General features: G+C 36.0%; 1 protein-coding gene across 1 annotated transcript; it reads right to left on the reverse strand.

Annotated features, from left to right (window-relative positions):
* Positions 1-1,327: 1,327 nt before the first annotated feature.
* LOC107763683 (protein SET DOMAIN GROUP 41) lies at positions 1,328-11,979 on the reverse strand. Its single transcript, XM_016582169.2, has 4 exons — positions 11,149-11,979; positions 10,935-11,035; positions 3,103-3,201; positions 1,328-2,406 (listed from the first exon to the last, which is right to left on the reverse strand). The coding sequence occupies exons 1-4, from the start codon at positions 11,939-11,941 to the stop codon at positions 1,426-1,428; spliced, it is 1,974 nt and encodes a 657-aa protein (XP_016437655.1). The 5' UTR covers positions 11,942-11,979; the 3' UTR covers positions 1,328-1,425.
* Positions 11,980-12,580: the final 601 nt, after the last annotated feature.

A 12,580-nucleotide genomic window follows, 5' to 3' on the forward strand; every position in this document is an offset into this window, starting at 1 on the left:
TATATGCATCCCTATTTCCATGCTCTCCTTCTAAGATTTGTGTGAAGAGTAAGAACCATTTTTGGGGCAAATTGCAAAAGTTAAAAGATAGGTGCAATTGCAAAATAATGTATAAAATCTGGGATCAAATCGCTGAGATATGGAAATATTGTAATCTTCCAGAAAATATGGGATTTCTTTCATTTTTTAAATGACATAGAGAGAAAAAGAGAATAACAAAAGTATAGAGTATCAAAATGCTTTTTTCTAGTTATTTATTTTTATTCACACGTGAGATAGAACACTATTGTACTACCTAATATCTACCTTTCACCAAATTTCCAGGTAGAGCGATGAGAAAGCGACCGCTATCAGATTTCAAACTAACTAGGGAAACTACTTAAGATTTGATTCGCATTAGACGAATTTCTTTATTTTAGAAAATATTTTTCACTCATCAATTAGATATTAAAAAATAAATAAAATATATTTCATGAACGCTCCCATAAAAAGATTTTCTATGAAACATGCCCTTGATTCTCACTAAACGATATTTTATTTTCCTTTCTTCTTCTTCTTCTTCTTTTTTTTTTTTTTTTTTGCTAGAGAGGTTTGGAATAGGAAAAGTTCTGATATAAATCGAACCTTGTACATATAAGATGTAAAATAGTAGCTCTATCAATAAATAATTAAATTTCTCCTCAACTCCTTCAATTATATGGAAGACAAGTTGTGATAAATTGTGTCAAATCATGGTTTAAAAAGATACTGGGAGATAATAGTATAAGATTTGGACATGAGGCATGGCTTCTTTAATCAAATCATAAATAGTTACCGACCAAACATCCCCAGATAGACGTGGGCGGCACCAAGACGTAAGCCGTTGAATCTACACTTAGAGGTCGTTTCGTTTGAACACAAATTATGCTGAGATTAGTTATGATGGGATGATATTATTTTCTATTTACTGTTTTATCTTGGGATAACTTATCCCAAAATTAATAACCAAACAAGGGATAAAGTAATACTAATTTTTTATCCTAGGATTATTTTTGCTTATCTATCATACCAAACGACCCCTTAATTCACGATTGAGATTTGCCTCTTCATTAAACTACTAAAATAAGTTAAAATTTGTGATCACACTCATCAGTTATCTTACAAGGCTTAATCTTCTCATTTAATTAAAGAGTAAATTTCACTTAAACCCCCTTAACCTTTAAGGTTCGGGAAACAACAGCCAATAAACCCCTAGGATCTTAAATCAACGGCCAGAACTGAGTTGGATCATTGTATGTACACTCAAAATGTGGAAAAAGTAGCAAGCAAAGCTAAAGTTAGCATGGACTGCCCAGAAAATAGCTTTAGATTTCAGTGTATTATCATGCAACTCAACAACTGAAGGACTACAAACAATTTACATGGGATTTTTATGCAACCAATGGCTTAACCATTCAGAATATCTTCGTGACTTAGAAGATTTTCGACTTTAGACATCAGTGGCGAATGAGGACCAAAACATATAGTTGACAAAAATGCTCCATAGAGTAAGCAGTGAATACTAAGCTGGAATAGATTTACCCTCATCTCTCTGTGATATTGTACTACTTCAAATCCGGAATTTGTTTCCTTTGCATTACCACTTGTAGCATGAGTTGCAAAATGAGTAACAGATGACGTTCTACTCTCGAGCCATCTAAAGTTAATGGGATCCTCGACTACATTCAAGTAACCACCACCTTCCTCAATGAGAAAACCCCAGATTTTTGGTGTTATATCGGTAATACAGTTCAAAAATTCGCTAGTTATCTCAGCAAATTCTGCATTTCGGTCATGAATATTTGCACAAGTATCCCTAAACCTATCAAGTAGCGTGCATTTGCCACAAATTTGACATGACGAAAATATAATTTCTTCAATCTGTCTCCCCTTTGCAAATGAGTTCCACCTTGAGCTTTTGACAAGACTTAGTAAGGTCTCACCAGCAGTCGCCCAAAAATTTGACAAAGGCACAATGAGAGAAGATTCAGATTCTAATAAATGGTGGGTTGCACCAGCAAGTAACAAGGAATATGCTGCACTCTTTCTGCTCATACTAAAAGCTTCGCATTGATGTTTATCACTTTCAGAATCTAGGGCCAGCAGGTCACTTCCAACGACTTTATATGCAGAAGCCAGTGTCATGTAGGCATGCAAAGAGACATGGTGAAGAGGATGCAATCTGAAGAGTTGACGTATGTTTTCACCATTCGGTGTCAGAACAATGTCAACATGATCTTGAGTAAGCAGGATCTCGAGCTTTTCACTACAAGACTTGGGGTTACTAAATGAGAGAAAGTCATCTATAGCATTATCCAAGCAATCCACCAGCTTCTCCATTACAAGATTCCCATCAAAGTTGTCACCGAGATTTGAACTTAAAATTTCCTACAGAAGAAAGTTCATAAGAGATGTTAATGCTTGATCTAAAGGCTTAGATATGTCGTACTTCTTAAGAGATTAGAAGAAGAACAAAGATGTTCAATTTGGTATGATTATTCAAAAGCAGTACTCAAAGTAAAAGAACACGAGATCTCCCAAAAGACAAAAAGAAGAAATGAACAATACGATGGAAAAGTACAAGAGAAAATATATCACCAGATAGAAAGTTTCAGGACTAAATAAATTGTCTTATGCTTAGTTTTGGTAATAATGAGCTCTTCAGTAGTGTAACACCTTGAGAGTTTATTGGTACATTCCTAGATGTGTGTTCGTTCATGTGTAACCTCACCCAACTTTAGAGCTGAAGTCTATAAATTGCCGCTTTTGTAAGGTTATTTTAGAGCTCCTGAAGAAGACTTTGGAGAAAGGCCTCAATCAGGAAATAAAGTTTTAATCACCAATTACCAGATTACGTTCTAGAACTCAATTAACATGAATATTCTGTGATTACCAAACATGATTTGATTATTGTTTTTTTGGTAAGTACCAAACATGAATTTAATAAGGTGTGGAAAATCAAAGGGTGTAATTGAAAACATTCTAAGTAGGAGGTTATAGCAACACGAAAAACGTTGTTTAACAATTCTACGCACATCACTTTTACACCCTTTTAATCAATATTCTCAACCCATATGTTCTTACTTGCAGACAGTGATCTATATAAGTTGTAGGCATTGCGTTACATCGTTTACAGCAGCAACTGAACCTGTACTTCGACCACAACTCTGACTGCCTCATCACCTGAAAGACAAGTAAAGTCACTTGAGAAAAGAATTTGACTTCAGACGAACCTGAACTGATTATGGAATAAAAATTGCTTCTCCAAAAGTTAACAAGTTTAATAGAGGACGTCATGAAAAATAACTTGAAAAAGCATAAAACTTAGTCAACTGCATCATCTCAAAGTACTGGATTTGAAGATTGAGAACAATTTGTTCTTTGAACAGGTAAATAAGTGAAGATTGAGAATAATTTTGGTAAACAATTTAAGCAACAACATAAATAAATCTAACTGAGAACATCACATTGATATTATCCATACCCTAAACAAGCATTGAAACCAGAATGTCATTCTCTGTTACAGGAAAACATACCTAAACGGGCAACTGCACAAACAACAAAAACAAAACTTTCACTTGATTCACGGTTAATACGTGAGCTCAAAAAGTTCCCCATTAAGGAACATTTGAAAAGAAACTGCAACACATTAATCAATTAATCCATTTACCCCGATTGACTGTCTAATTTGACAGGCACAATATTAGCACTGATAAGCTTGACTTATATAATGTATTCTAACGAAAATTGGGTTCAAAAGTACATATAAGTAGATTATATGACAACTTTTAGGTTTTATCTTGGATAAAAGTGGCCGATTTAACTCTTCTGGAGTAGTATAATATTCAGAAAATACTGAATAATGAAGGAATAGATTTCTAGTTTAAGAAAGAGAACATCATCTTTTGGAGGATGAAAAAAGGAAATAAGACAATTTCTTAGGGATGGAGGGAGTACCTTTCAATCAAGATGAGAGTGATCCTAAAATATAAGACATCTGGTTTAAAATTCTCTAGAGTATTTTTTTCCGTTACTGTTTAATGGGGTTTGGTATGTATACGTAAATAGCTGATACTATTGAATCCGAGGAAGCAACAAGCCGAAAAGAGAAACCAGGCTTTGAACTCATCATGTTCAGCAAACATAAGCCGCAGTTCTCTAATATCTTCAACAGTAACTGATGCCTTCATTTCCTGCCATTACTAGTTCACATGGTGAAATGATATCAGGAGGTACGTAATGAAAGTATAGCGAGTTTGATGCTATCATCAGAGAAGGATATCTTGAGCACATGTACATCATTGTTCTGACAGAATGTATGTTGGGCGCCACATGGAATCTTGATCCAAATATTCCTACTCTTACAAAAGTGCACCTCCTTCAAGTCCCAACCCTCCCCTTTAGGTACTCAAAGGTTAGGTAAAAAGAAGAAGAGAACCAACAGGAGCACTCATAGAGATGTGCCTTCTTTTTCTGCATCCTCAATCTTGAAAATCTTAAAAGCACTTGTTAACTCTACTTTTACATGAGTCTAATAACGGATCGATGTCCTCAACAGAAACTCTTTCTCAAAGTGTGGTTTTTAAGGAGCAAGGAAGTCAAGGATTAGGGTTGTAGGCTAGGAGGTAGTTGAGTCTTTACTTTCTTCGTACCTTTGTGAGGCTAGTCTGGTAGGGTTTTTGTCGTAAGTGGCAATATTGTGTCTTACTACTCTTTCGTTTCTCATAGTGCTGGGTCTATTTACTGGCTATCGCTTTTGCGTTGCATCTATCTTCTTGTTCCCATGTTGTTGTTACTTTTATTATGATTTATGGGGTGGTACTAATATTGTCTCTTTTTGTCTTTTTGTCTTTTTGTATTCTTGAGCCGAGGGTCTTTCGGAAACAGCCTCTCTACTCCCTCGGGGTAGGGGTAAGGTCTGTGTACACACTACCCTCCCCAGACCTCACTAGTGGGATTTTACTGGGCCGTTGTTGTTGTTGTTGTTGAAGTCCCATATTTCAAATTTGACAATTGGTGGCTGAACTCTGATTGCTTTGTTGATAGATTCAAGAACTGGTGGACATCATTTGACTTCGCAAGAAAACCTGATTATATTCTAGCTTGTAAATTGACGGTCTTGAAAGGTAAACTAAGGGAGTGGAGCAAAAGCAGCCAAGACAACTTGAAGGCTCAAAAATCAAACCTTCTTAATCAACTGGTTGTACCGGACAGAGTACTAAAAGTCAGAAGCCTAACTGAGGGGGAAATGGTGGAAAAGACATCACTACTGATGAAGTATGAAGAACTTCTGAAGAATGAAGAAGTGACATGAAGGCAAAGGTCCAGGGCCATTGGCTCAAAGAAGGAGACAGGAATACAAAGTTCTTCCATAAGACCAGCAATGCTCACAAAAGATTCAAGAACATTGACTACTTAATGATCCAAGATGAATTAATCACAGATCCACAAAGAATAAAAAATGAGATAGTAAATTTCTACAAAAAACTCACTGAGACTGAAGAATGGAAACCTGCAAGTAATTTTAGGAGTTGTCCAATAATAACTGAGCAAGATAAGAATTTACTACAAAGAAGATTTGATGAACGAGAAGTTTTTGGGTGTTTGAAATTGTGTGCTATGGACAAGGCACCAATACTTGATGGCTTTACAATGGGATTCTTTGTGAAATGCTGGGAGGTGCTTAAACAAGACATCATGGGGGTGTTTCACAATTTCCATTCTCATGGTTTATTTGAAAGGAGTTTCAATGCAACCTACATTGCTTTGATCCCCGAGAAGAATGGTGCAAAGGAATTGAGGTACTTCAGACCTATAAGCCTAATAGGGAGCAATTTACAAGATTATTGCAAAAGTCCTGACCGAGAGGCTGAAAAGGGTGATGAAAAAATTGGTAGATTATCAACAAATGACATTCATAAAAGGGAGGCAAATAATGGATGCCATACTAAAAACCAATGATGCAGTAGACTCAAGACAGAAACAGAAGAAGCCTAGCATCCTTTGCAAACTAGATATTGAGAAAGCATTTGACCATGTGAATTGGAATTTCTTACTAATCATGTTAGAACAAATGGGATTGGAGTGCAATGGATTAAATGGATGAAATTCTGCATATCTACTGTCAAATTCTCAGTCATTATTAATGGTTCTTCGGAAGGATTCTTTCCTACTCAGAAAGGTCTCAGGCAGGGCGATCCTTTGTCACTTTTTCTTTTCATAATAATCATGGAAGCTTTGAACAAAATGATCAAAACAGTCAAACTCAGTAGGTGGATTAAAGGCTTTGAGGTAGCCATGAATGGACATCTTTAATATGCTGATGATACCTTGATCTTCTATGATGCAGAAGTGGAACAACTGAGAGTTTTGAGGATTATATTAGTTCTTTTTTAAGGTATTTCTGGGCTGCACATTAATTGGAGGAAGAGTCATCTCTTCCCGATCAATCAAGTTACAAACATGGAGGATTTGGTACTGATCTTGGGGGGAGAAGTGGGGACTCTCCCTACTACTTATCTGGGTATGCCACTAGCGGACAAGTCAATATCTACTGCAATATGGAACAATATACCGGAGAAATGTGAGAAAAAGCTCTCAAGATGGAAATGTCAATATTTATCATTGAGAGAAAGGCTCACTCTGATTAACTCGGTATTAAACTCACTGCAAACCTATATGATATCCTTTTTCTCATTCCTGTGGGAGTCATTCAAAGGTTGGATAGCATAAGAAGGAATTTTTTGCGGCAAGGTAAAAAGAAAAAAAAGTATGTCACCTAGTCAAGTGGAAAGAGGTAATTCTCAGCAAAGCTCAAGGTGGATTGGGAATTAGAAACTTGAAGAATCACGCAAAGCCCTCAAACTAAAGTGGTTATGGAGGTCTCTCAAGACCCTCAAAGTTTATGGAGCAAGGTGATCAAAGCCAAATATGAAGTAGAAGACATCTGGATGACTAAACTAGTTAACACAGCTTATGGAGTTAGTCTTTGGGGGTCTATAAGGGTATTATGGCCAACTCTAAAAAACCAAGTCTCTATTAGAGTGCTAAATGGTAGCAAGACATCCTCCTAGAATGATAATTGGCGGGCGAATGGAGCTCTGAAGGATTTATTCTCTGACATATATACTCTAGCTCATCACCAATAGAGATCTATAGCTGAAATATGGTCACCTCAAGGTTGGGTACTAATACTCAGAAGAGACTTGAATGATTGGGAGATAAATAGAATAATTGAGTTCTACAAACAACTGGACAACATCGCAGGAAGGCATTCAGAATGAAGATGACACATTGAGATGGCACGGACATAGTAGTGAAAAATTCAGTGTCAATGCAACCTACAAAACGATAAACCAACCAATACCTCAAGTCACCAACTGGCCCTGGAAACATATTTGGAAGACCAACATACCATATAAGGTTGCATGCTTCTCATGGTTACTGGCAAAGGAAATTGTGTCCACACACGAAAACTTAAATAAGAGGAAGTGGACTCTAAGCTCAAGATGTTTTCTTTGTGAAAATGAAGTGGAAACAGTTGGTCACCTATTTTTGCTCTGTAGGATAACTGATCTGTTATGGAAGATCTTCATTAATCTCAGAGGCATAGCCTGGACAATGCCTAGAAAGATTACTGAAGCTCTCTTTAGTTGGGAAGCAGCAGCAGCTGGAGCTGGAGCAGATAACAAAAACAGATGGAGGATGGTCTCTGCTTGCATTTGGTGGACAATTTGGAAAGAAAGGAACTCTAGATGTTTCGAGAACAACAGCAACACAGTGCAAAAGATCAAACTTAACTGTATTAAGCTTTTTTGTTTTTGGTGCAAGCAGATCTACCCAGAGGATACTGTATCTATCTTAGACACATTAGGTTCATGTTAGAAATGTAGACTGGTTTACTCTTTTTGCTCACTTGTATATATGGTTTCAGTAAAACCCATGTATTGTTTTGTGTTTAATACATAAAACATGTTACCTTCTCAAAAAAGAAATTGGATGTAAGGATTAAGATCGAGACATAGATAGAAGCATTTTCAACCATAAACTACATATATATACCTACTTCTTGGAGGTCATCATTGCATTTATTATCCATAACGTAAATTTATTACCATCAACAATGTTGTGTTTTTGCTTATAAAGAAATTACCACCAATCTGAAGGCAACTAGTTCCATAATGTCCCAAATAAAGAGAAAGACAAATAGTGAAAAACATTCACCTTATCCCTACTACAAGACCAGGAAATTATGGACATTTCCTACTATTTATCCAGAATAATAATAGATGCACACGATCCAACTATTTCATTATCACCATACAATCCCTACATTGCCATTTTATAAACAAAAATTCCTGGTCAAGAGAATCACTAGTTTGTTAGCTAACTAGCATGTTGAAGCCCCTCTGCTGGAACACCCTGAGTCATTACTTGTAAGTACCTTCAAGGTTAGGAGACACTTCGAAGTAACGACACTCGGAGTTATGAAATAGCAAATCAACTCTGGAAGTACATGATTATTTCAACCATTGAAGAAAGCATATAATCAAACTTAGCATTCTTTAACTCGCAAATTGTTTTGCCACTATTTAATTTGGGACACAAAGTACTCCTCCATTTAATATACATAAAAAAGTACTCCTCCATTTAAGATATCTGGTCATGATTTGACTTGATGCAATTACTCAGTGAAAGAGGTTGTAGAAATGTCAACATGGATTTGTACTCACTTTCGGTAGTCCTCAGTATTCAATTCAATTTACATAGTTATCCCAAGAAGCTATAAAATAGGCAAATTTCAGACTCAATGAACTTATTACGGTCTAAGGACATAGAAGGGCAGAGCGGGAGCTCTTATCTCCAGGTTGCACATTACTTTTTTTTAATAGAACACTTATCAAAAGTTTTGTTAGACACAGTTCTATCCTCATAAAACATAAAAGTTACAGATAGTAAACATTAACTCATCTCTTGGATGCTCCTTCCAAAATACACAATCAGAACTTTGTTTAGTTAGCTCCCAGTCAAACTACAATAATATAGAAGGAAACGAAAAAGTTAACTTATTTGTCATCAGTTATTGGCGTGACATTATTCAATAAAATGACTCAGCTGTCAAATGAAGAAGAAGTCAAAGACTAAAATCGACAAATTAATGACTATCGTCAACGAGCAACATAGTCGAGGATGCGTATATAAGAAAAGTAGTCAAGTGCGTTGAAGCCCTTTTGCCTGAATAAATCAAATTTGGAGGTCCCAACTAGGTCGTTCTCACTACGTATTATCATGCCAATAGGATAATTTTTGACTTCTCTATCGTGGCTGTAATATTTCTCTAAACACACCTATGAAGGAAAATCTATCTTTGAGCAATAGAAAATCCAGAGAAGTGGAAACGCGAGCAAGTAGAGTTGGCACCAAAAGAATCAAATGTGAATAGAGCAGTTTCTATATGATAAAGCAAAAAATGGTACTAGAAAGTCAGAGCCAGCTGCAAAGTAAAGCCCTCCTGGAAGGACTTCATGAAAACATTAGTTGTAACAATCTAAAAGCTGAAAATGGGAACTCCGTGGCTTTTTGATAAGTAACAGTCAAGCCCCATCTTAAGGAAAAATATTCAAGGGTTGATGTAAAAGGAATAGAATGTAACTCACAGTAAGGCACTATAAGAAGATGGCAACATATACTTGTCTATGGTTTCTAGGAGGTCAAAGAAGATCTACCTTGAAGACCTTCTGTGAAGTTTCTTGTCAAAATAACAGACTGATTCTGAAACTGTTCTCAGCTCACAAATCTTTAGAGAGCCTGACAACATGACAGATAAATTTACAAGAGTCAACAATAACCCTTCTAGAATTTCCAAGGAAGAAAGACCTAAATAGCTTTACTAAGTCCTATACCAGGTGGAGTTTTTAAAATTAATAAAACAAGAACAAATGAATCTCTGTATGGTAAACCGAACCATTGAATCAACAGTCAAACAAAAAATAAAATGATATGAATAGGCCAAGAATTAAAACGTAATGGAAGACGTGATGAGTTAATATTAAAGAGATTGAACCTAAAAAGGAGCTCCAAGATGCAAGGTAAACTAGTGGGCTAAGATTATCCTCAAAGTTTAAGTTAATGTAGTATGTGTTATGTGCATAAAGCCATCGATACATGCCAGAAGACTACCAGAAGGAATGAATATAAAAGTTGGCGATCACTTCAAACAAAATGATTCGGGTACGTTCAATCTAGTGCATTCTGGCCTTCACACATCCTCTCCACAAGCCCATCTAAAGAACAACCTTCTCCCCTTTGTTCAACCATTTTTTACCATTGGAGATAGATATTGTCAATGCTTTTGGATCCACGGCACTCGACTTAGAAGATTTTAGTCATTTGTCCTCCATCATTCTAGTATTTTAAACCATGAATTTGGTCAATAGTGAAAGTTGACATTATCGTTCACAATTTCAACGACTCCAAAGGTTAAGCACTTTTACTGACATATAACACGAATAGTAAAAAACTAACATAAAAAGGAGTAGAATGACTATATATGAGTTCTGATTAATTGCTTTTTGCTGTTTGTAAAGAATGAATTTCTGGAATACCGTGAGAGAGACGCTCAGTGTGATAAAAACTTATTAAATATTTGTCATAAAGTATTTCTTTTATAACCAAAAAAAAAAAAAGATGCAAAGTACCAATTCTAACTACAAACTATAGAAGCCAAATCTTCATTAGCACCAACTTAATTTGACCAAAGCACTTAGATAGACAGTTCCAGAAAATGACCATCACATTGTGTAAATATAAAGTTTTCCATTTATGAGAATCAAAATAAAAGTAAACATTCATTGATATTGACGTAACAACCTTCCTATAATATATAAATCATTCAAAACATAGAGAAACAAGTGTACCTTAGGCTGTAATAAGTCAGTGTATGTAATCAACACCTCTTCACTTTTCTGGATCGCCTTTATACTTCGAAGTACTATTCTCGGACCACATGATTCACTTCCTAACATCACCAAACAACAAATCCAAAGCAAAAACAAAATCGCATATTCTTTCTATCAAAAAATCTTCAAAAAGACCAAAAACTTTAGTAAAGAAAATGCAGTAGAACATTACCATTAATAATGGATTCACTTTCATTACCAGCAGCACCAGTCTCTGAAGCTGCTGGACATATTCTAAACTCCAATTCTCCACCAGAATCCAATGTTGTACAAAACTTGTAACAAGCATTTGGAGAACAGCTATGATTGATATACGAAAAGGCTAAATCATAAACACCAACTCCTAAACTTCTGCCATCCTTATCATGAACTTCCACCGAATTAGTCAGCACCAAGCAGAGCACTGCAGCTTCTACAGAATACTCCGCAGCTGATAACTCCACATTAGTATCCAAACCATCTCGAGTTCTTCTTGCAATAGCCATAGCCTTTGCCCCATCAAGAATTCTTCCAGAAAGTTCTTCTTCATTGTCATCGTTGTAGCACTGTTGTTCTTCCAAGAACATAATTTTTTTGAAATTTGTCATCAACCCACAAATTCTTTCCAAATTTGAGAAAGACCCACTTGCTTCCTGGAAGCGGTGGATGAGGCGGAGGGAGAGGCGGAGGTCGGTGGAAGTAGGGGAGGTGGTGAAAAGGGGTTCTGGGAAAAGGTGAAAGAAGTGAAATTCTGAAGAGGAGAAATGAAGAGGGGAGTCGTGAGAAGAGCATTGAAGGGAACAGTAGCGAATGAAGTGATTTGGGCTGGGATTATTTGTAGGGGAGAAAGGAGAAGAAGGGAGAGGAGAAAAGCAAGAAGAGCAGTGAGAGAGGAGAGTGGAATAGTGGAGGGAAAGAGAAAGGGGTGGGATTGGAGGATTGAGGTCTTGCCCTATGGGAATATCTTTTGTTGCTCGAACCTCCATTTTCAGCAGCTGCTACAGAGAAAGGCAGATGAAGTAGAAAATGTTATACTTACACTCTACTTTAATAGATTTTTTTAACTTTTTTGCTGTTCTATAATATTTAATTTTTTCAAATATTCAAAAATAATTAACTTCTTGTGAAGTTGCTTTGTAGCAAAGAGCCTAAAAATATTGTTTATATTTTTACAGGCGCCCAAGACAAGTTAAAGCAAAGCTTTAAGCCCCAAAAATATAGCATCCCAAATATATATATATATATATATATATATATATATATATATATATATATATATATATATATATATAAAGAAAATATGATCCCTATCTATATATATATAATTGAGGGACCTAGGCCCGGTGATGTGGCAAGCTTTATAGACAAAGGATTGCCTTTATCTTTTTTCTCAGTTATTTGGAATTTTCTCTTTTTTTTTCCTATTTAGCTCATTAACTAACAATATTAAAAAATAATCGTTGTGTCTTTTACTTGAGAGTCTAAACGTCGCTTCTTAGCCTTTTAGTGAAAGGGGCATTCCTTCCTCAATATCTTTCTTTTGTTCGCCTTGTGCGATATAACTCTACTCTTCCCCAACTGGAAGGCGAATTCCACTGGTTGCAGAATTTTCGTTTCGGATTCGA

This window comes from Nicotiana tabacum, chromosome 12, assembly GCF_000715075.1.
Source record: "Nicotiana tabacum cultivar K326 chromosome 12, ASM71507v2, whole genome shotgun sequence".
Lineage (NCBI taxonomy): Eukaryota > Viridiplantae > Streptophyta > Magnoliopsida > Solanales > Solanaceae > Nicotiana > Nicotiana tabacum.

Coding starts and splice junctions, on each gene's coding strand:
- LOC107763683 (XM_016582169.2), bottom strand. CDS start 11,941: ATGGAGGTTCGAGCAACAAAAGATATTCCCATAGGGCAAGACCTCAAT. Junction 11,036..11,148: donor AAGTGAATCCATTATTAATG/GTAATGTTCTAC, acceptor TGGTGATGTTAG/GAAGTGAATCATGTGGTCCG. Junction 3,202..10,934: donor CTGACTTATTACAGCCTAAG/GTACACTTGTTT, acceptor CTTGTCTTTCAG/GTGATGAGGCAGTCAGAGTT.